This window comes from Hemiscyllium ocellatum, chromosome 11 (assembly GCF_020745735.1).
Source record: "Hemiscyllium ocellatum isolate sHemOce1 chromosome 11, sHemOce1.pat.X.cur, whole genome shotgun sequence".
Lineage (NCBI taxonomy): Eukaryota > Metazoa > Chordata > Chondrichthyes > Orectolobiformes > Hemiscylliidae > Hemiscyllium > Hemiscyllium ocellatum.
This window is the reverse complement of record NC_083411.1, coordinates 25,033,569-25,058,336: the sequence shown is the minus strand read 5'-3', so window position 1 is coordinate 25,058,336 and position 24,768 is coordinate 25,033,569. Positions and strand designations below refer to the sequence as shown.

Genomic DNA, 24,768 nt, shown 5'->3' with positions numbered 1-24,768 from the left:
AGTAGTATTAGAATGTGGTGAATTTCTCCATTTATAAGCTTCACATTGGCCTCTGACTTTAACAAAGTAGTTGCTTTGGATCTCATGGTATGTGACCAAGATAGAAATATTTTAATTCTATATTTTGTAGGTCTGGTGACTTGGTCTTTCTGCCATAAAATTTAAAGATTAAAAACATTGATTTTCAAGAAGTTATAATCCTTGGAGCTAAAGGGATCAAAAAGGTATTGGCAGAAAGCAGAACAAGGTACTAAGTTAGATGATAAGCCGTGATCATACCGAATTGCAGGGCAGGCTTGAAAGACCAAATGGCCTGCTCCTGCTCCTCTGTGTTTCTGTCAGAAGATGGTTCTTGGCAAATGGGCAATAAAATGTTTAAGGCTTCTTCCTAACCATGAATCCAAATTAATTGCAAAATCCCTGGACATCAGCTGATTGAAGTAAATGAGACATCTGAGAACTCAAGTTTCTGTGTTTGTGATGAAGGTCATGAGGACCAGTAGGGTGAGTCAAAGGCTAGGAACGAGAGTGGTCTTGATACACATGATGGATCTACAGCTTAATTGTCCATATTGGGAAGTCTCATCTAGTAAATGATGAATGTAATAAATGTGAGTGTTTAAGAACTGCTAGTGACGAGTGTTAGATATTGGTTGTGTAATTAGGATGGTGGCTAAGAAGGCCAGTGGAGTGGAAAATAAGAAAGCAGATAGCAAATACTGAGGGGGGGGTCCAAAGCTGTCTTGCATCAGACAGCATCTACCCTTGGAGGTGGAGTCTCCAGTAGTGCAGAAAAAAAATGCTCAGTAGTAGTATTGACAGATTTGAAATGCAGTAGTTTGAATGGATTATGCAGTGAACTAAGGAATGCTGCATAATCTTCTATCCAAACTAGAAAGCAGAAGGTTATAATGGTAGAGTTTTAGAAGTTGTCAATGCACAGTGTATAAATTGATGAGGAAAAACAAAATAAATTCATTAAAGTTCAGAGTTGGCATTCATTGTGAGTTACCAGATAACGGGCACCCAGCTTTACCATTTCCATGGCTTTGCACTGAAAATGTGCCTTAGGTATGGTTGACACGGCTAGTGCCTGGGACTTTTGAAAAGTGATTGTGGTGATACACATGGTAGAGGGGCTTTCCTACAGAAGGACAAGTGACTTTGAAAATCATCTTGGCTATTTTAGCCACATTGATGGAAGTGCTGGTCAGTTGACAAATGCAATTCTGCAAGCTTCTACTTTTTGAGAGTTGCTTTGGTCAAAGGGGCAGCATATGTAGAATGTAAACAACAGAAATTAAACAATTATATCTATGGCCTGAATGATGTTTCAAAAGTATGGTTGTTTTGGGTGAAGACTTTTTCAGAAAATAGGTCATCTTCAACTAAAGGAAGCTCCTGCATTGCTTTATTGGGAAGGAAAATATACAGATACCTTTTATGGTGAATATTGATTTCTTAAGTGGTGTTATCATATTTGATAAATATATTGTAGGATTACATTAAAATTTAAAATTTCATATATGCAGAAAAATCTGACAAACTAGAAAAGTGTCAAATGTGTTTGGCAAAGGGACAAATGGGAAAAACAAGCTTCGAATAAAGACAAAATTCTGTGGATGTTGAAAATCTGAAGCAAACAGCGCTGGAGAAACTCCACAGATTGGCAGCATCTGTGGAGAGAGAAACAGAGTTGATATTGAGTCTGGTGACCGAAATAAACCCTTTGTTCTTTTAAGAACTTCCACTGAGAAGTTTTCTTTATTTGTTGTGAAGGTGTACCTAGCTTTTACTTAAGTCATCGCATTATTCCTCAAGATCGCAAAGTAGCTGGACAAAAATAGGATTTACATCCTAACGTTATGATGCAGTGTCCAATATGTTCACTGACTATAATAGAAATTATAAATAGTACAAGCTTTGAATTCTACTGTTTAAAACTGAAACTGAGACAGTAACTTTAGAATTATCATAAATCAAAAAATGATTTATTTTAAATGCACTTGGAACTTTTATTTCAGCTCACTCTTTTTAATAAACTCAATGACTGAGCCTCCACAACTTTGTCAGTAAGAATTCTAAAAGTTCACCCTTTTGAGTGAATATATTCCTTCCCAACTCCAAACTAAATGGTTGACTCCAAATTCTAAGACTGCTTCTAGATCCCAGCCATCTAAAATACAAAGCAATTCCAAAAATGAGACATTTCCAAGTATCTTACCTTTCTTTGTCTTGAATCTGTCATTTCACCTGTTCTGACCAAGGTTTAAAAAAATCACTGAGCAGTCAGTGATCTTGGTAACTTTATTGAAAAGCTGTGTTTGGATGAAAAATCAGCATGGGTGATACATAAGTACTCCTCCAATCATAATTCAACAGGCTGCCTCTCTCCTGATTTTGCTGCTCCTTCAAGGAACAATTCTGATGGGATGGGCAGTCAAGGGTGGGAGAGAGGGAGCCCATGATTGGAGGAGCTGGCCTAGCCTAATGCAGAGACTTTAAGAAAAGAGATTGGAGAAGCAACTAGCAGCATTGTTATACTAAGGAGATAAAGGGAAAGAAAATCCAGTGAGTATTCTCTTTATTTTTTTGAGCACTAGACTATGTACATTCATATGTGACTTTTATATTTGAATAATATCTAAGCATTTTGCAGCCAGTGAATAATTTTTTAAAAAGAGCAGCCACATATGTGGGTAAACACTGTAGTAAATGCATGCTGAGGAAGATTCCATAGATCTGTTTTCGTGATGTTGTTTGAGGAAGAAATTGGTTAGGATACTAGGACCTCTCTGCTGTCAAAATAGATGTTTTAACCACGTCAGCATGGCAGATTTAATTTGACGTTATGTATGGCAGATAGATAAACTGAATAATGTTGCACTGAATAGCTCATTGGACTTTGTGTTTTTATTCAGTTGAAAATTAAGGTGTAATTTTTACATAAGTGTGATACAAAGAAATATTATCTGCATATAACTAAAATATCAACAGTTGTCACGCCAAAATTTTAGTGACTTGCTTTTCTTTTTGTTTTGAAAAACCAGATCAGAGTGATTAGGCCTCCAAACTATGCTGGTCCCTTGATGCTGGGATTTTTACTTGCTATAATTGGTGGACTTGTGTATCTTAGGCGGAATAACCTTGACTTCCTATATAACAAAAATGGCTGGGCGTTTGTTGCTTTGGTAAGTGAAAATGCAATTAATTATTCCAAAGTTTTTTTTTCCTGTTGTTTGTGCACTCCCTTTAGAATTATCATATCTCTGAAAATTATTTATCAAAAATAATTCATTGTAAATCAATAGTATTTGAAGTAGTGCGATTTGAAGTGTTGAGATTTTGTTTTTGAGTTTTACTTTAAGGATCACACTTGGAGAAGAAGCCTGCAATTTAAAATAAAATTTGGCACTAATTAAAAATATCACTAATGACCAAGGATGTCTGCTGTTAGACATGTCTTGGGTAGATTTGATATTGGGGTGGTGATTCCAGATTTGAAAGGATGATGATGATGATGAAACTTGTGGAAGTGAACCATTGACACTATCAGTTGGAAAAGGGGTAGTGACTATGTCAACTTGGAGATGGAATGAGAAGAGAGAGAGAAACTAGCAAAGAAATTAGATCTGGTCTAGGAAGAATGGAAACCTAGAAATTTGAACTGATGAACAAGTAGGGAGGAAGACTGAGGCACCTTAGACGATGGCTACAGTTTCTTTGCTAAAGGAGGCTATGAAATTATGTGTTGAAGCCAACAGTAAAGGAGACAAATGTAGTATTTTCTGGGTAATATATGTTTCAACCATGCAGGAGCAAGTCTGTCTAACTGATGTTGTGGTTTGTCAAAACATGGTCTATTAATTTTCTGTTACATGTTCACTCAGTGTTTTGTACTTGCTATGACCTCTGGCCAGATGTGGAACCATATCCGGGGTCCCCCATACGCACACAAGAACCCTCATACTGGTCAAGTGGTGAGTAATTCGATCATCTTTGATTTTCTAGGTATTGTATCCTTGCTTTAGTGAATTTTGCTGATTTGAATAAATGTAGATATACTTTAAATGATTTAACTTTTTTGGTGTTGTAGAATATGAACTTTTAGTGACCAGTTTTTTTTTTAATGCCATATTCTTCAAAAGAATCTGCATAGGAGCACCTGTCTTCCACTCGTCCCCTCATTTTAGTGTGAGGAGAGTATGGTACCATAATGTTCAGAGCTATCTCCTTGTCCAGCAAAAAGAAGCATGGAGGGATTTTTTTTTTTTAGAAACCAATAATTCACATCCAGATGGTAATTGGAGATAATTCCCACCTCCACTTCCTTTTTCAGAGTTTAGCAACTGCCATTAGAAATAAAGCTGTCCAGTAGAATTTCATGTAACTATCAAGATTCATTTAAGAAGAATTCTTCAGGAAATGACTTAGAATAGATTTTAAATATTGATTTCTATGCATGGTCTTATTGCTTTTTTTGATCTGGAACTGTATTTACAAAATCTATTACATACAGTTAACCCTTAACAGAGAGAGCCATAGAGTCTTACAGCATGGAATCAGACCCTTCAGTGCAACCATTACATGCCAACCATGCTCCCAAACTAAACTAATCTCACTTGCCTGCATTTGGCCCATACCCCTCCAAACCTTTCCTATCATATACTTATCCAGATGTTGTCATAAATGTTGTAACTGTAGAACTCTAAGGATGTGCGGGTGGTTTTATTCCACCATATATTGTAAATCATAATTAGGCTGGGGAGGAATATAGTGTCATTTTAAAGGAAAGTGGAGGAGTGTAGCTTTCCATCATCCTGTCATGTATCTCAAATGACTCTAGGCAGAATAGCCAAACAATAGACTATGCCCCTTTTGAGTAGGAATTTCAAAGAGCAGTACTGAACACCTACATGAATGTATAGACTATGATAATTATTATGAGAACTAAAGATCAGTTTTTCTTAAAGTTAACTTCATGAAGTAATATTACTAAAGATCGTGACCTAATTTTAGCATTCCATTTAAGTATCTAGCATGCCATTTTAGAAATCTGGTGATTATATTTCCATCAATAATAATTTTGACAAATTAGATTAAAATAAACATTTAAGCATCACTACAGTAAATGTTAAGATTTGGTCAAATTGTTGTCCTGTTTGCTGTTAATCTGTAAATAAATTCAGTATCCTGGATTTATAAAAACTAGATTGATTGAGTGCTGCCAAATGCTGCTCATAAGAGAGTTGGACTGTCCCCTCTGGAACAGTATTGAGGGACAAGGAGATAAGTAACAATAACACAGTCAAAATTAAAATCGTTGAAACTATTTTGTTCAATCCTACGGAGTATGGTCCAAAATTGGATGCATTTAATTTCCCATAATAGTAATCTCATTTTTTTCAATTTACATATTGTCAAATTGAAAGTAGAATCATGAGTTATTTCTGTTTGCGGGACTCAGACTATGCTGTGATTGAGAACATGCTAGTTGATACTGCTGTAAAATAGACTGTCTTTGGAAACTAACTAAAGTGTGCACTTCTGTCATGGAGTGTCAGCTGTGACTCAGTTAATAAGCTTTCTAACTCCTGTATGGCAAGTTTCTAGTTTCAAGTCCTTCTCAAGGATTTGAGTCCAGAAAGGTTGACATTCTAGTGTAGTGTCAAGGATGTGCTGCACTGTTGGGTGTGTTCTATCTTTGTGATGAGATGTTAAACGAAGATCTTGTCATCTGTTCCGGTAGTTGCAAAGTTTGCCTGGTATCATTTTGACGAGTATGTGAGTTAGCCTTGGGAGTTCTGGCCAATATTGATTCCATGATTCATGTAATTAAAATCAATGATCTGATCTGATCATCACCGTGGGAGTTTGCTGTGTTAAAATTGTCTGTCATGTTTGTTGCAGTATGACTGTGTAGACCTCAGAAAAAGGTAATTGCTTATAAAGCACTACGTAAAAGCAAATCATTTTTTAATGGGGCCACCAGCTTACTCTCCACATGAGATATAATATCAACTTAATTCACGTGCTAACTTTTTTTATTGAATGTAGTTTAATTGAGTGGTATTTTTTGTAGTTTCCACTCTGGATTTTGTTTTAACTTGCAAGCTAAAATGCTATTCAATTGTTCAGTTATGATTGAGGTATACTATTTGGCAATGATTGAAATTCCCTGGATTGATGCTTCTCTGTGGTGTTATGTTTTCAGCCTGAAAATACTATTGCTGTATTCAAGCAACATTTCCCTTGTGACTTACATTTTTATTTTTTAAAAAATTGGTACTTTTATCATAAAGCTCCCTAGTATTCAAAACGGAGGTCAATCTCGTGAACCCACTTTGTATTGGAAGTGAGATTGAAGATTACCTGCTTACTAGGAGTCTTATTTAGGAATGAGAGGTTCTAATTTTATGGAACACTGGCACTATTACTGCAACAGGAAAGAACTGTGTTGCTGAACTGAGTTTCACTTAAGTCCGTCTCCACGGTAAAGGATGTGAATAATGTTTGAGATGTATGAAAAACATTTTTTAAATAAAAGGGTGAAAGTGGTGAGAATTCAGGTTGGTGTGAGTTGGAGTCGTAGGGATATACAGCACTGAGACAGACCCTTTGGTCCAACTCATCCATGCCGAACAGATATCCAGACCAAGTCTAGTCCCACCTGCCAGCACCCGACACACATCCCTCCAAACCCTTCCTATTCATATATACATCCAACTGCCTTTTTAACTGTTGCAATTGTGTAAGCCTCCACCACTTCCTCTGGCAGCCCTTTCCACACATACAACGCCTTCTTTGTGAAAATGTTGCCGCTTAGGTCTCTTTTATATCTTTCCCCCCTCACCCTAAACTTATGCCCTCTAGTTCTGGACTCCCCACACCCCATGGAAAAGACCTTGTCAATTTACCCTATCCATGCCCCTTATGATTTTATAAACCTCTGTGAGGTCACCCCTCAGCCTCTGATGCTCCAGGGAAATAGCTCTAACCTATTTGACCTCTCCCTATAGCTCCAATCCTCCAACTCTGGCAACGTCCTTGTAAATCTTTTCTGAACCTTTTTCAAGTTTCACAACATGTGGGCGGCATGGTGGCACAGTGGTTAGCACTGCTGTCTCACAGCGCCTGAGACCCGGGTTCAATTCCCGACTCAGGCGACTGACTGTGTGGAGTTTGCACGTTCTCCCCGTGTCTGCATGTGTTTCCTCTGGGTGCTCCGGTTTCCTCCCACAGTCCAAAGATGTGCGGGTCAGGTGAATTGGCCATGCTAAATTGCCCGTAGTGTTAGGGTAGGGGTATGGGTGGGTTGCGCTTCGGCGGGTCGGTGTGGACTTGTTGGGCCGAAGGGCCTGTTTCCACACTGTAAGTAATCTAATCTAAACATCCTTCCGATAGGAAGGAGGCCAGAATTGCATTCAGTATTCTAACAGTGGCATAACTAATATCTTGTAATGACCTCCCAACTCCTGTATTCAATGCTCTGACTAATAAAGGAAAGCATACCAAACACCCTCTTCACTATATTCTATCTTCTTGTGACTACTTTCAAGGAACCATGAACCTGCACTCTAAGGTCTCTTTGGTCAGCAACAGTCCCCAGAATTTTACCATAGGTTTTTTTTAAAAAAGAAAATCTCTGCAAACTTGTGGATTCTAAGGGTAGTAAAACTGCTGGAAAAAATTTTTGATGCACCAATTGTGATCTTGTGAAATACTTTCACAAATTGTCACCTTTTGATTGAAAAATTGCTAGCTAAGATGTTAGAGAACCATGAAAATTACACATCTTTTCGTGTAATGTCAACTATGGGGGAAAATGATTAAAATCTTATTAGGGACAGTAATTGAGCATTTTGACAAGTATGAACTGATCAGAGACATCCAACCAGAACTTGTAGTGTTAAAATAGCTTAAAATATAAAGGTTGGGTAACATTTGTGGAGAGAAAAGTGTTATCATGACGGTGATTGATCTTTTACTAAAACTGAAGAGTAGTAGAAATGTAAGAATTTTTAAAGCTTATGAAGAGTGGGGGGGTGAAGAATAAGAAGAAAAATGTCTGCAGTGAGCACACATTTTTCCCTGCCCTCCCCTATCCGCATTCTCCCTGCAAATCCTAGTCATTGCCTTTGTCATCCCTAACATTCCCCCTCTCTCTATTTTCTCCTCATTGTACAAGCATAGATGTACACCAAGTGCTCTGTCATCCCCTTTTATCCCACGTCCAAGGCTCCAAAAGTACTTAAGGACAATAGCAATTTACCTGTACTAATTTCAATTTAATACATTGTATTTTCTTCTCATGACTAAATGCACAGTGGATGACCGCTTTGCATAACACTTCCATCAGACCCTGAGGTTCTGATTCTGTTATTTTAATTCTTCAACTTGTTCCCATCTTGACCTTGCTATCCATGACCTGCAACAGTGTTCCAGTTAAACTCAAGTGCACAAGCTTAAAGAGCAAGACTTTCTTTCGAACTGCACATGGCTGCCTATAGGAGTCGATGTTTGGTTCAACAATTTTGATCAAACCTACATCCAGTTATTCCCCCTTTTTTTTGTTTCAATAGGCTGATGGCCTTTACTTTCTTTATACCTTCCTAACACATGAAGATTTTTTTATAGTAATTGTACCTCATTTGGGCATCACTTTTGTTTATTAACTATATTTATAACTATTGCCAATTTTTGGTTGTTGAATCATGAAATATTTTTAAATTTTATTTCCCTTAGCCTCTACCCTGTCACAGACTTCTCCTTTGTTCTTCCTGTCTTCTCAGTTAACTGGTTTAAAATCTCTTACATTTCTGTTTCTCTTCAGTTCTGAAGAAAGGCATGGGCCTGGAATGTCAACTCTATTTCTATCCGCAGAACAATGTACTACAGGAGCAGGCCCTTTGGCCCAGAATATCTGTGTTAAACGTGATGCGATTCTCAAGTAATCCCATCTACTGATACATAGTCTGTATTCCTCTGTTCTCTGCCTGTTCGTGTCTGTCTAAATGTCCAACCTCTTAAACTTTGTGATCCTATCTGCTTCTCTCATCAACCCTGTAGTGCATTTCCAGGCCTCCTAAACTCCATGTAAAATAACTTCCCTCACGTATCTCCTTTAAATTTTTCCCGCATCACCTTAAACCTATGTCCCCTAGTATTTGACATTTTCATCCTGGGGAAGAGACTCCCACTATCCACCCTATCCATGCTTCTCATCATTTTATATACTTCTATCAGTTTGCCCCTCAGTCTCTGATGTTTGAGGGGGAAATCATCCAAGTTTGTCCAACTTCTCTTTGCAGCTAACACAATCCAATCCAGGCAGCATCCTAGTAAATCTCTTCTGCACCTTCTCCAAAGCTTCCACATCCATCCTATAGTGCAGTGACCAGAATTGCGCATAGTACTTCAAATGTGACCGGACCAAAATCTTAAAACAGTTGCAGCAACTTTTTCTCTCGCAGGTTGGTGTGTGTATGAAATTAGCTGCTAGAGGTGGACGCTGGTACAACATTTAAAAGGCACTTTGTATGAATAGAAACAGTTTAGAGGGGGTACGGGCTAAATGCTAACATGTTGATCTAGATTAATTTTAGGGTATCTGATCAGGATGGACAAGTTGGACCAAAGGGTCTGTTTTCGTGCTGTTCATCTGTGACTCTATAACATGTGCCAACATTTTTACTCCATGCCCCCCCTACCAATGAAGGCAAGTGTGTTATATGCTACCTTTACCACCTTATCCATTTGTGTTGCCACTTTCAAAGAGTTGTGGGCTAGGATCCCAAGATCCCTCTGTATATTAATGCTCCTAATTGTCCAGCCATTTACAGTATACTTTCCTTTCTCATTTTGGGAGGTCAAATGGACCTCTTCATGAGCAGATTAAATGCCACTTACCATTTCTCCGCTCAGCATTCCAGCTGGTCTATATTCTGTTTCAACCTTAGAGATCCTTCCTCACTATCAACAAAGCCAGCAATTCTTGTATCATCAGCAAACTCCACAAGATTGATGCTTGTGAATTACAACAGATCACAGACCTTCAGTTCGAAAAGCACCTCTCCACAGTTACCCTCTGTCGTCTTGGCTGAGCCAGTTTAGTATGCAACTTGCAGAATCACCAATTTACCACGAGGAACCTTGTTAAATACTTTAAAGTCCATGTAGACTACACCCACTTTACTCTTATCAATCATCTTTGTCACGTCCTGAGAAAACTCGATGAAGTTTGAGACCAGAATATCCCTGCATAAAGCCTTGCTGACTATCCCTAAAAAGTGTATCCTAGGATGTTAAAAGAAAGTATATAGTGTTGTGGACCCAGACCAAAGCCCCTCAAAACATGCCAAGGAGATAGCCTAGATTCTAACTTTTTTTATTTTAAAGTGTTGCAGTTCAGATGCAATTCGATTGATCAAACTGTCAGGCTTGAAACAAAATGTACTTTATTCATACACTGTAGTTAAAATACAGACTAAATAAAATAATTGGCTTAAGTATAAGTCCAAGGAGAAAGTGAGGTCTGCAGATGCTGGAGATCAGAGCTGAAAATGTGTTGCTGGAAAAGCGCAGCAGGTCAGGCAGCATCCAAGGAACAGGAGATTTGATGTTTTGGGCAGAAGCCCTTCTTAGGCCCGAAACGTCGAATCTCCTGTTCCCTGGATGCTACCTGACCTGCTGTGCTTTTCCAGCAACACATTTTCAGTTAAGTATAAGTCAATTCAAATGTTTAATGAAAAATAAACTACTAATTAGCTGTTCCAGTATAGTAACCTCCTGTAAGCACTCCCTTGGGAAAAGTAAATTCAGTAACATTGTCTCGCATGCAATTCTAGCAGCAGGGAGAGCATCCAAGCTTTTAGCTGTAGTAGATAGAGATGTAGCGTCTTTTACAACCCCAATAGCTACTGAAAGCTAGATTAAAATTCTAGTTCTGTGTGAGCTTGACCCTGCATATTTAGTTTGATTCTATTGTTCCAATGTCTTTTTAAAAGAAAATCACCCAAGGTCTTGAGCTGTTTATTGGCTTTGAGCAGACTGTTTGGTCCCTCTGTCTCAACCTTGCTTCATTTTAAAATAAAAGTACAAAAACACCTCTTAAAGCCATAGTATTGTCACAAAAGATACTGGATACATTTGTAGTAATCTTCAAGTCCCAGAGGATTGGAAAACTGTTGATGTAACACCTTAATTTGAAACGGGAAGGAGACAAAAACAGGCAACTGTGGGCCAATTAGCTAAATGTACGTTACTGGGAAAATCTTCGTCTGAGGTGAAGGATGTATTAGCAGAGCATTTAGAAATACATAATATGATCATGAAGCCAGTCTGATTTGGTTTGAAGTGGAAATCATGCCTGATCAATGTATTAGAATTATTTTAGTAGGTAGCAAGTATCTAGATGAAGGAGAAACAGTGGATCTGTATATTAATGAGGTACGACACATTGGATTGCTTAATAAAACAAGACTTATGTAGTGTTAACTACTATCTTGGCATGGATAGAAGATTGACTATAGCAAAAGACATTTTGAGATAAGGAGGGCATTTTTCAGGATGGCACCTCTTACTAGTGGTGTGCCACATGGATCAGTGTTGGGCTCAATTATTTACTAATTGTTTAGATGAGGAAAGTGAATGTACAGTAGTTAGCTTTGTAGCTGACACAGCAGGAACGCAAGTGATGATGACACAGTATCTATAGAGGGTATAAAAGGCTTAAGCAAGTGGTGAAAGCTGATAGAATACAGTGTAGGGAAAATGTGAGTTTATGCACTTTGGCATGTTATTTAAATGGAAAAAGATTTCAGAAATCTACAAAACTGGAGGATTTAGAAGTCACCATTCCCTAAATCTCTCCAGCTAGCAAACAAGTGCACTGGGTAGTAGGGAAAGAAAATGGAATATTATCCTTTTATTTTAAAGGGATGTGTGTGTGTGTGTGTGTGTGTGTGTGTGTGTCTAAAAAGATTGCCCTGCTAAAATTATATAAGGCACTGGTCAGACTCCAGCTAGCATGTAATAAACAGTTTTTAGCACCTTACCTAAAGAGAGATTGAATTGGCGTTGGAGGCAGTCCAGAGCAGGTTCATTAGACTGATACCGGGTATGAAGGGACTGTCTTTTGAGGAGGGGTTGAGTGGATTAGTTCTGTAATTATTGGCATTTAAAGAATGAGAATCGATTTTTAATTGAAATTCTTAAAGGACTTGATAATTTGGATGCAGGCTGAATGACCTCCTCTAACCGAGATAATCTTCCTGAGGTGTTTACAACAATTAGAGGAGTTGGAAAGACATTAGAACCTTGACTACAGGAGCTGGAACGTTGTTGTGGCTGTATAGAACATTGCAGAAGCCGCTTTTAGAATACTGTATAGTTTTGGCTGCTCTTCTGTAGAAAGGATGTTGTTAAACTTGGGGTTGCAGAAAGATTTATAAGGATGTTGCCAGGATTAGAGGGTTTGAGTTATAGGAAGAAACTGAATAGGCTGGGCCCTTTTTCCCTGGAGCATCGGAGACTGAGGGGGTGACCTTAGAGATCACTAAAACCATAAGGGGCATGTTGTTTTCCTAGGGTAGGAGAGTCCAACATTAGAGGGTGCAGGCTCAAGGTGAGATTTAAAACCAACTAAGGGGTAGTTTATCATGTAGAGGGTGGCGTGTGTATGGAATGAGCTGCCAGAGGAAGTGGTGGAGGCTAGTACAATTGTAATATTTAAAAGGCATCTGGATGGGTATATGAATGGGAAGGATTTGGAAGGATCTGGGCCAAATGCTGGCAAATGGGACTATGTCAGATTGAGATGTCTGGTTGGCGTGGACGAATTGGCGAAGGGTCTGTTTTTGTGCTGATGACTCCATGACTATTGACAATACTATGGCTTTCAGAGGTGCATTTTCATTTTTTTTAAAATGAAGCTGAGGTAGAGGTGATGGATGGTCTACTCAAAGCCAACAAAGTAAACCGCTTGTGACACCTTGGTTTATTGAATTTGGAACAATAGAAGCAGCCTGAATGGATGGGGTCAAGCTCCCACAGACGAGAATTTGTAGTTTTAGTTTTCAGCTGAGGTTTTGAAGCTGGATGTGGAAGCTCTTATTCCTCTGTCTCTCACAGCTAAATCTGGGGTTCTCTTCCTGTTGCTAGAATTGTATGTGAGACAATATATTCTAATAAATTTGCCTTTGCCAAGGGTGTGTTTTTGGGATGTTATTATATTGGAACAGTTAATTAGTAGTAATTTGTTTGTATTTTAACTGTATTGTAAAAAGTGTGTTCTGGAAGTAAAGTTTGACCAATCAAATTGCGTCTGAACGGCAATACCTTGTACTTAATTTTAAAATAAGTGAAAGTTAGGGTCCAGGCTATCATATTAAGATATTTTGAGGGGGTTTGGTCTGGTCCATAACACTGTGGTATGGTAGACAGAAACTTTGGTGAAGGAATCCATTGCAATCTTCAGGCAAGAACTAGATTGGTCAAAGGTGATATTAAAGTGCACTTCTTCACACAGGCTTGTGTAAAATATGGAATACTCTCCCTTCCATGTTCAGCCATCATTCCTTCCTGTATAAACCCCTGATAAAGTCAATTCAGCTTAGGTCATTGAAAAATTTCAGGACTGATTTTTAAAAAAACAAAATCTAAAATCAAAAACATTGTGCCGGGATTTCATGGTGGGTCTGACAGCACTTGTGGAAAGAGAAAAACTTAGTTTTTGGACAATGCCATTTCATCAAATCAATTCTGATGATCACAACAGTAAACTCTATTTCTGTCCATTCTTAATAAAATTCCAACAACACACTAAAACACAATATGATCTTGACGTCTTCCAGTACAATACAGTTTGATTGGTGCTCCATACACAATCTTGAATATTCACTTCTTCAGCACTAAAGGGCAATGACAGCAGTGTGTACCATCTCGCAGTTGTACTACAGCAATTCTTCAGGTTTCTTTGAATAGCATGCTCTGAGCTGAGTAGAGAGTGTGGCACTGGAAAAGCGCAACTGGTCTGGCAGCATCCGAGAAGCAGGAGAGTTGACGTTTCGGACATAAGCCTTTCATCAGGAAGCCCTTCAAGCTTTTCCAGCATCCCACACTCAACACAAATGTCGGAGATCATGTGTCCTCACTTTCTGCCTGAACTGTGACTTCTTGGTAGAAGGACAAGGGCAGTGGATGCCTGAAAACAACACTTTAGAACATCCCCTCCAAATTCTACACTTATGATTTAGAACTTGATTGTTGTTTCTTCACTTGCTAGATTAAAATCCTGGAAGTTTTTTTTTTCTGGTAGCGCTGTTGGTATATTTGCCCTATTGGACTGCACTGGTTCAAGAAGGGTGCTCATCAGCTTCTTGAGAAATTGGGGATGCACAATAAATGCTTGCCCAGCCAGTGACGCCCACATCCTGAAAAAGAGTAATGTAAAATAATGTTTGTTTATAACACACTAGTTCAGCCTCAACTGGAGTGTTGTATTTAATTCTTGGCATAACGCTTCAGAAAGGCTATGGAGACAGTTGTTCAATGAATGAGAGACTTCAGTTATTTGGATAGTGAGGACAAGGTTAGAAGGAGTTTTGATGGAGATGTTCAAAATTGTGCAGCATCAAGACAGATGAATGAGAGAAACTGACCCTGCTAGCAAGGAAATTGAGAAGTAGAACTTGACTTGAATAGTTCAACAAATTACTTTGATAAGCTGCATTTTCCTCTTGTGCGAAGAACTGGGGATCTCTAATTAAAAATTGGTGGCTACATATTTAACCAGCAGAATTATTTAAGACCCCTTCTCTTTGAGGTCTGTGTTTTCAGCAAGAGTGTTCTTGATTTTTTTTAAGTCCAAGGTAGATTTTTGTTTAGCAGGCTGTTGAAAGATCATTAGGGGTAAGTGGAAATTAAGATTTGAGGTTGTATTCAATTTAGCATTGATCATATTGGAGAGTGGAGCAGAATCGAAGGGCTGAGTGGCCTTTTTTTATAATTCTCTTGTAGTATGTGGGTGTAGCATTTATTGCCCATACCTAGTTGTCCTCCAGATGTGGTAAGCTGCTTTCTTGAACTGTTGCAGTCCATGTGCTATAGGTAAACCACAATGCCCAAAGGGAAGAAGTTACAGGATTTTGACCCAGAGACATGAAGGAACAGTGATACATGTCCAAGTCAGGAGGAGAATTTCCAGGTGATGGTGTTTCTTTCTCTGAGGTTCATCTGTTGTCTACTCTTTTTGTATGGTTTGTGTTTTTAATATATCAATGACATAAAAATATTATACAGGTGAGTGGTTAGGATTTTATGTGCACAGCCTGTGTGTGGGATAGATTCAGATTCAACTAAGCTTTTGCACGTAATTTGGATAAGCACTTAAGGAAATTTACAGCGCTACAAGAATTAGATAGGGAATGGGACTTGCACATTTGTTATTGTTGACAGCTGATATATCTGACTGTATAAATTGTTTTCTTCTGTGCTGTTGTATTTTCATGATTTTGATTTTCTGCTCATGAAACCACTAAAGCTGTAAGTTGCTTTAATTGTAACCTTGAATTAATAAGCCTTTAATCATTTGTTACTTTCTCATTTACAGAGTTACATTCACGGAAACAGTCAAGCACAATTTGTAGCTGAAACACACATCGTTATTTTGCTGAGTATCCTTTGGCCTTCATTGTATCACTTTGTTTTATATATTGAAAAACTGAACTGAAAAAAAATTATTAATGACCATTATTATTTACAGTTTATCATTTTTGGTGAGGTCCCTATTTATGTACATTTCTACTTCTGGCTTACTTGTTTATGAAAATGTAGTCACCTGCAAGGTTGCCAGTCTGAAACGGAGTTTGGTTTGCTCGTTGACTGATGTGGACTCAGCTGCTGGTGATTGAACATGAAATCTGGTGATTAAATCCAAGAATAGGAGAGATGAGGCACGGTACTACAAGGAGAGGGTTTTGGGGCGGGTACATGAATCAAAGATTTCTACACTATTTATGACTTATCTTGAATATAACTTGGCTGGAAGAAATGGTACAAAATGCTGAAGGAAAAGTAATTAGAATGGGAGATGTACAAAGCATAAAGGTCAATGAGAGCAAAATAAAATTAAAATTGGCTTTTAATTTCAATTTCGGGGAAATTAATCAGATTTCAAAATCCTATCCTGATTCAGTACCAAAGGAAGCTATTCAGCCCATTAGGTCTGTGCTGTCTGTTTTGTAGATCTGATGTGGAGTTGCCAGTGATGGACAAAGTCAAAAGTCTCACGACACCAAGTTATAGATTGATTTGAAATCACAAGCATTCAGAGTGCTGCTCCTTTGTTAGGTGAAGATTTCATCCAATGAAGGAGCAGCACTGTGAAAGCTTATGATTTCAAATCACCCTGTGGGAGTATAATCTGGTGTTCTGTGACTTCTGTGTTTGTAGTAGAGTGTAGGGTGCTGGAAAAGCACAACAGGTCAGACCGCATTTGAGGATCCTTTCCCCCTTAGTCTGTCTGTGTCTCACGCTCTCTCTCCCCACCAACCTCTGTTCAAGGCCCCACAGGATCCTTTCACATCTGACAGAAATTTACCTGTACCTCCACAAATGTCACCTACTGTATCCATTGCATCCGAAGTGGTCTCCTCTACATCAAGGAGATAGGATGCCAACTTGGGGATCATTTTAGACAACATCTTTGGGACACCTGCACCAAACAACCCCACCACCCCATGGCTGAACACTTCAACTCCCCTCCCTTTCCAGCAAGGACATGCAGGTCCTGGGCTGCTTCCATCGCCAAACACCATCCAACGCCTGGAGGAAGAATGCCTTATCTTTCACCCTAGGACCCTACAACCACAGCAGGATTAATGTGGCTGTCACCAGTTTCCTCATTTATCCCCCCACCTTATCCCAAGTCCCAAGCCTCCAACTCAGCGCCGCCCTCATCATTCCCATCTATCTGCTCCACTCTCCTCTCTGACCTACACCTTCTTCCCCCACCTTCATCTACCTATTGCATTCTCAGCTACCTCCCCATCCCATTTATCTCCGTTTCTCCCCCCCCCCGGCCCACAAGCCTCATTCCTGCTGAAGAGCTAATGCCTAAAATGTAGATTCTCCCAATTCTCGGATGCTGCCTGACCTGCTGTGCTTTTCCAGCACCACACTCTTGACCCTGATCTCCAGAATCTGCAGTCCTCACTTTCTCCTTCTGTGTTTGGAGACCTATCTAGTTAATTTACACATTCTTTACCTGTTGTTTTCTTTTAAGTATTTACCCAATTCCCCATTCCTTCAGGTGCTTTGCCAAGCACTAAATCTATGGGGTTCATTTGCTAAATGTTCTACAATGGGACATGGTTCCTGCTTATTTGCTCAATTCAAACTGTGCATAAAATGCTTTTATCAAAACTCCTCATACCACCTCTAAGCAGAACAACTTCTACAGTCTTTCAACTTAAATCCTTCATTCCTAGGAGCTTTCTAGGAATTTTCTCTTGCATCCTCTAAGACCTTGACTCATTTAACGTGTAGTGCCCAAACTTCATCTGAAGTGTTTTAGAAAGGCTTGGCATAAATTCCATGCTTTACCCCTTTTAATAGAGTGAAGCAGCCCATGTGCTTTTATTTAAATAATTTTCTTAACTTGTTCTGACAGTTTTAAAAATTTGTGTACACACAGCGGTAATGTTACTGGACTAGCAATCCAAAACCCGAGGCAAATGTTATGGCGATTATGAAATTTTGATTTGTGGAGTCGTCAAGGTCTACAGTTCGGAAAAAGTCCCATTGGCCCATTCAATCTGTTTTCGCAAAAACCAACAACTTCTCCCTATAGCTCAAACCCTCCAACCTTGCCAACATTTTTAAATCTATTCTGAACCTTTTCAAGTTTCACAACATCCTTCCTGTAGGAGGGAAGCCAATGCTGGTCCACTACTTTTTTTGTCACTAATATAAATTATTTGGATGTGGATCCAAGAGGTTTGTTTAGTAAGTTTGCAGATGGTACCAAAATAGGTGGTGTAGTGGACAGTTAAGAAAATTATCAGTTCAATGGGACCTTAATTAGAAGGGCCAGTGGGCTGAGGAGTGGCAGATGGAGTTTAACTAAGCTACATGAAGTGTTGTGGTTTCGTAAGAACTTAATAAGTAGGGGCTGGCCCGGAGGATTTGAGCTATAAGCAGAGGCTGAATAGTTTGGGGCTATTTTCCGTGATGTGTTGGAGACTGGAGTATCTATTTTAAAAAAAACATGAGGGGCATGGATCAGGTGAAAAGCCAAGGTCTTTAATCTGGTGTCCAAAACTGGAAGACGTAAGTTTTAGGTACTTGGAATGGTGTGTATATATATTAGAAAAGGGGATGACTGTGGGACTCCTGCACTACCTGCCTTCCTCGACTCTGGCTGGTAGTCACTCACGCTCTCTCTGCCTGTCAGTCTTAACCTGTAATGTGGCCATCTTATTGAACATACTATCCAGAACGTGCTCAATATCACAGATAATCCACAGTGAATTCACGCACAGCCCCAGCTCCAAAATGCAGTTAGCCAGTAGTTGCAGCTGGATGCCCTTCCGCACATGTCGGCACCAAGGTCAATCAAAGCTTTCATGATTTGCCACGTAGCACAAAATGAGTATATCACATCTGTGAGCTCTGCTGCTATAACTTCCCTTAAACCCCCTAGTTACTTGCTTTCTGAAAAATAAAGTTTGCAAGCATACAGTTAACTTATTTCCCTTGTCCCAATTTTGCTTTCTTGTATTACAGAAGTATATTGGCCCCGATTTGTCATTTATTCCTGTTGTTTCTCAGTTAATTGCTTTTTTCAAAAAAAAACTCAAGCACGTTAACCCACCACTTTGTATTTGTATTTCCAAGCAACAATCCACTGAAGCTGCAGCTGTTAACCAAACTCCCTTCTATTTGCTGTCTCCATATTACCTCACCACAACCACCATTCTGATCCTGAGCTCGTTTTATCTTGCTGACTCTCTACCCATTTGAAGATGAAGTGTTGTGCCCTTGATTCTGGACCTTGGTTTATCCTGTTTCTGACCCCCTTCTCTCTGCCCAGTTGAGTTCACTAAAATTCTGGAATAAAAAGCTAGCCAAAATGTGACCATGTAGTCACTGTCAATTGTTGTAAAAATCCACCTGGTTCACTAATGTCCTGTAGGGAAGGAAATCTGCCATCCTTACCTAGTCTGGCCTACTTGTGACTCTAGCCCCATAGTAATATGCTTGACTACCTTCTGAGCAATTAGGGATGGGTAATAAATGCTGACTTAGTGATGTTTGCATCCCAGAAATTAATTTTTAAAAAAATACACCCACAACTTTCTGTTCTTGACAGTCTTTAAAATTTATAATTTAGTTTGTATTGTTCCTACCCATTCTTTTTATCTAAACATATCACTCCACACTTAAACTTATTCTGCAGTTTTGCCTGTCTGACCATTCAAGTGCCTTATAACTTTTAAATTTTCAAATTATGCAGCTGTGTCCAGGACACTGTTCCTATCGTCAACCACTGAAGCATTGCATCTTTTTAACTTTTAGTCTTTATATAGTTTTATGAATCTTTTACATTTATCATTAACCACCTTATTCTATCTTGTGTTATTCAGAGAAATCTAGTTTTGGGTATCCTTTTCCTTTTTTTCTCTTTTGGGCATGTACCTATTCTAACCTTCCGTTGTTGAGTTACTATTTAGTCTATTATTATAAAGGGGAGGTTAACCCCCAACCCCCACCCGAGAACTAAATCCAAAACCCTCAGTGCGAAAAGTGGTATAACCTGCTTTTTGGCGACTTTTAGTGGTTAAATAAAATAAAAACCCCTACACTCACTTTAAAGTCAACAAGTAACAATCTACTTATCTAACTCTAACAGTGAACAAATTAACTAAACTCTTAATGAACCGAATAAATCCCTTCTAAATATGTCTGAATAAAGCAAGATTCTAGTGTTATGCTGTTCCAATAAGTACAAGTCCTACTCATAAAAAGAATTTATACACTCAAAATTACAGCCAGGTTATGTCTTCCAGAATGTTCTGTGCCTCCTCCCTTAGTTCTTCTGTCCAGAATATTAACTAGCTGTGCCGTTGATACCATTGTTACTTAGATGCTGCTTTCCCTAAGACACAAAGGAGGCTGAGAGCCAGCGATTCTCTCGTGAGAGCGGAGGATCACTAGATCTGGGGTCTTTGTCCAGCTCCCCCTATCTTTTTCTGCCTGTGGTGACATATCAATATTTCTTGTAATAGGATTTTGTAATTGAGTACCTGGCTCAAATTGGCTACATTTGAAATACTGTTGTCTTGGTTTAAAAAAAACTACTGCTTGGCCTGCTAACTGTACTGCGTTTTGATATAAATGTTTCAATTCGGTTGCTCTGTGTACTTGCAAACTTTCAAGCTGCTGCTCAGAGACATCCATTTTAAATCTCTAAGCACAATCTTTTAAAGGGACCACACAATGCTTTCTCCCAGCATTTTAGAATCACCAAATTCTAAATTCTTGCCTTAATCTACAAGTACTCTATCCAACTTCGCAACACCGATCAGTGTTTTGATTTTGATCCACCTTGTCTAAATCAATTTATAGCTTCCTAACTGAAGATAGATATCACCAGTTAATTTTTTTATGCTTGATTATTTCTTGCCCTCTTCCAAATCTTTTGTAAACTTGATAGGATGACTTCACCTACATGATCCCACTAAAACATGTTGCGCTTGCTCCTTACCTCATTCCTGAAATTAATATGCCTCCAACCAAATGAGGAAAGCAGTAGTGTTGGATCTAATTCTGGGGATTATTTCTTACAAGTTCTTAAACAAATTGCCACCTGTTATTCTCAATCTTTATTAAAATAACATTTCTTATTTTCACTAAGCGCTATATTTGTTTATAATGCGTCTATAAAATGTCTCCAAATTTCATGCCTTTGAATTAATTGGGGGCCTTGGTGTGTGTACTCAATGGTATAGCTGTTGTTTTTAAATGTTTGCAGAATCCTTCTCCGATGCTTTTACAGTTCGTCATTCACTCTGTTCATTCATTTTCTTGCTCCGTATTTCCAGAAGACCTTGCAACCAAAATGTTACATTCCTGGTCATCTTGGTTGATCTAGATATTGTTTATTGTTACTGTCCAATATGACAATTTTTTGCCTTATCACCAACCTTATTTTTAATTGTTACCACTTTGTATGCATTCTCCAAACCCAAGTTTGCCTCACATTTTCCTCAACTGATCTCTCCTATTTCTAAACTATTTTACTGTAGTGCTACTTTACCTCTCCCTGTCATGTATCTCTTCCCTTTATCCCAGTGCTCATCCCTGCCGTGTTAAATTTACATACATGTACAGAGAGCCATCTATTTGCAAAACAAATGCTGCTGCTTCCTTAACATAAAGAGTGGCCCTTCTTGAAAATCAGTCTGGCAGCATTCTAAGTAATCCACTGGAATTTAACTTTCTAAACTTCTAGGTTGCTGCAGATTTGATAATGGAAACGATTGCTGAGCTTTTTCCTCCATTGACTCAAACAAACTTGAATTGAGTGAAATAGAGGTCAGCCATTTATACTGTTTTAGGGGTACTTGTGAAGATCTGTTTTAAAGACAACAAAAATTCCTCAGAATTTGAGGAAATTAATGACATTGGTTTCTCGTATCAAAAGTTGACTTTCTCATTTTGATAACTCCAAAGTGATACCCTTGAAATGTTACTAAACAATTAGACCAGGATTCCCTTGAAGTGATCATTCCAAGATGTAATATGTACTTTATATCATGAGAAAAAATTTTGAGTGACCACATATTCCCTTGACACTTAACAGTAAGTTTTTAGAAAATGCATACACATTAAGTGTACACTTTAAAGATCCTCTGAGGTGGAAGTCCTAAAATGCATAAAGGTAGATAAATCTCTGGGACCTGATTTTTCCAGAACAATTCTAGGGTTCTGGTTTGAGTTGTAGGGAGAGGCTGAAAAGGTTGGTGCCTTTTCCCCTGGAGAGTTGGAGGCTGTGAGATGACCACCTTGAGGTTAATGAAATCATGAGCATGGATAGGATGAATAGGCAAGGTCTTTTTCTTGGGTAGGGGCAGTCCAAAGCCAGAGAGCATTGGTTTAGGGTGAGGGGGGAACAGTTTTTTAAAAGGGACCGAAGGTGCAACTTTTTCAGGCAGAGGGTGGTGTGTCTTCTGCCAGAGGAGGTGGTGAAGGCTGGTACAATTACAGCATTTAAAAAGGCATCTGGATGAACAGAGGGACTTGGGTCAAATGCTGGCAAATGGGGCTAGGTCAGGTTGGGATGTTTGATCGGCACAGACAAATCAAATTGAAGGGTCTGTTTTTGTGCTGCATAACTTATTTGATACATGATTTGTCTTAACTACCAATTGCAGATGCTGCTATAACATTAGGTATGGTACTTCTTCACGAAGCAGCAACATCTAAAATGGAAATAGGCAAAAGGAGAAGTAAGTACTCAATACATCTGTGGCTCGTTACTTGAAGTGGATTAATTGAGAAGTATTGGTATGATTTTATTTATCTGAACATTCATTTTGCCAGTACTTTATTATTTTAAAAAAGCTAATAATAGCTTTTTTAAGAACTTCAATAAAACTCCCACATTTGCAACCATCCAAACATTTCAGCCAATTGAAGGCTTTTCTGCAGAAGCAGAAAGTAATTATTTAACTAGTTTATTTATTCCTCACGTTGACAAATTTGGCTTGCATTGCAGTAACAGGAGTGGTTCAAATCATACTATTCAGTCAGATGTCCCCACCCCCAATCCAGTCCCCACCCCCAATCCAACCCCCACTACTTCTCCTAACTGATTTCTTGTATAGAGCACTAACATCAGTAGTGTGTGCACTGATGCTCCCTTTGGCCTGGCCCGGTCTGGCCTGTCCTGTCCTGTCCTGTCCTGTCATGCCCTGCATGTGGACAGTAGCCATGATGCATTAAGAATAATCATTCCATTTGTATTAATCCAACTGTCATCCATTTTGTCAGTAATCCATGGGAACAAAGTTTATCCACCAAATAGACTTGTTATATTCTTAGGTTGAATGGAAGGGTGTAAAGATGAGCATTTCTGTAAATTAATCTTTCTTCACTTGATAATAGTGAGAAAGCCGTTCTGAATTTGTAGTGATTAGCTGTCAGTAAAGGTGTGTGTGGCATTGTGATTTAAATGTAGTACAGTATTGCATGCTTACAATTAAGGGATAGATATCAGCACATACATGGACCATATCCATGGACAACACGTTTGCCAAAATTAAGAGAACAGAAATAAAGAACATATCCTGGATTATCAACACACGGATCCGATTTACAAGAGAGGAGTAAACCAACAATCAACTCCCATTCCTGGATGTGATGATACAATGAACAGACAATGGTGAATGCACCACAAAAGTATACAGAAAAGTCTCACACATGGACCCAGGTCCTACATTACAGCAGCAACAACCCAAACATATGAGAAACTGCATTCAAATCCTGTTCAAAACGGCTACAACACATTGCAGCATTCCCGACCTACAAAGGGAAGAAAAAGAAGAGCACATCTACAGAGTCTTCGCCAAGAATGGAAATCCCCACAACTTCATCTGTAGATGCTTAACAGACATACGATGTGGTGAGGATGCCACGACCTACCTCACTAGCAACACCACCTTACATTAAAAAAAGGTCTCTGAACTGACAGTCAGAATTCTTTGACTACTGGATTCATGATAGTCCATAAATTGACAGCCCACACTCATTGACTCACAGGACAAAAGCCCTATACCCATCATATTCAAGACAAACTTAATTTCCAAAATTCCATGCTTAGATTGCACGAAACCCTATATAGGACAAACTGGCAGACAACTAACAATCTGCATCCATGAAAGCCAACTAGCCACTAAATGCCACGACCAGCTGAACCTAGTAGCCATATGCCTGATAACAGGGATCACATTCGACTGGGACAACACGATGATCGTAGGATAAGCCAAACAGAGGATAGCCAGAGAATTCCTAGAAGCATGGCAGTCATCCACGGATTCCATCAACAAGAACATAGACCTAGACGGCCAATGCAACAAACAACCAACTAAAAGTAGAAGAACGGATCCAAATAAATTCCAGAAGAGACAGCGTTGCAGCATTTCATGGAGGTTTCAAAGCACTGAAGATGTCATCTAGACAGGGGATGGAACGTCTGCAAATCAACTTTCCGCCTCGGTGAATATACCCACAAGTTCGAAAACCGCTAGCATTTTCAATGCTATATTTATTTTGGTATCAACTTTTTATATTTTCAGCTGGTCCTCTTTCCAGTCTACGATCCTACAGTTCAGTACCACTTATGCACATATTAGCATAGTATTCTTGGGAGAAAAATTGGTCTGAATTATTTCTACCTAAACTCTTTTTTTTAAACTGATGGTCTATTAAGGGAACTGGGGTGAAGAAGAAATGGTCAATATAACTCCAGGAGAAATTTATGCTAAAATGGACTTTGTGGAAAGGATAGTAAAGACCTGTTGAATTCAAATGTTCGTGTGATTGTGGTAGACTAATATGCTGCAGTGGTATGGTGATTCACCTTTTGTGTTTTCTCTTTGCAGTTTTGTGTGTGGCAGGACTAGGACTGGTTGGGTTTTTCTTCAGCCTGATGTTGTCCATTTTCAGAGCAAAGTACCATGGATATCCATACCGGTAGGTTATTGA

The 24,768-nt window shown here is 38.9% G+C and overlaps 1 protein-coding gene across 1 annotated transcript in view; it reads left to right on the top strand.

Moving 5' to 3' along the window:
- Positions 1-24,768, top strand: part of LOC132820394 (magnesium transporter protein 1-like) — a 52,093-nt gene that overhangs the window by 20,443 nt on the left and 6,882 nt on the right. The window contains exons 5-9 of the mRNA XM_060832475.1: positions 3,051-3,191; positions 3,891-3,980; positions 15,611-15,674; positions 22,437-22,511; positions 24,666-24,756. Coding sequence (XP_060688458.1) covers positions 3,051-3,191; positions 3,891-3,980; positions 15,611-15,674; positions 22,437-22,511; positions 24,666-24,756 — 461 coding nt within the window. The remainder of the gene's footprint in view (positions 1-3,050; positions 3,192-3,890; positions 3,981-15,610; positions 15,675-22,436; positions 22,512-24,665; positions 24,757-24,768) is intronic.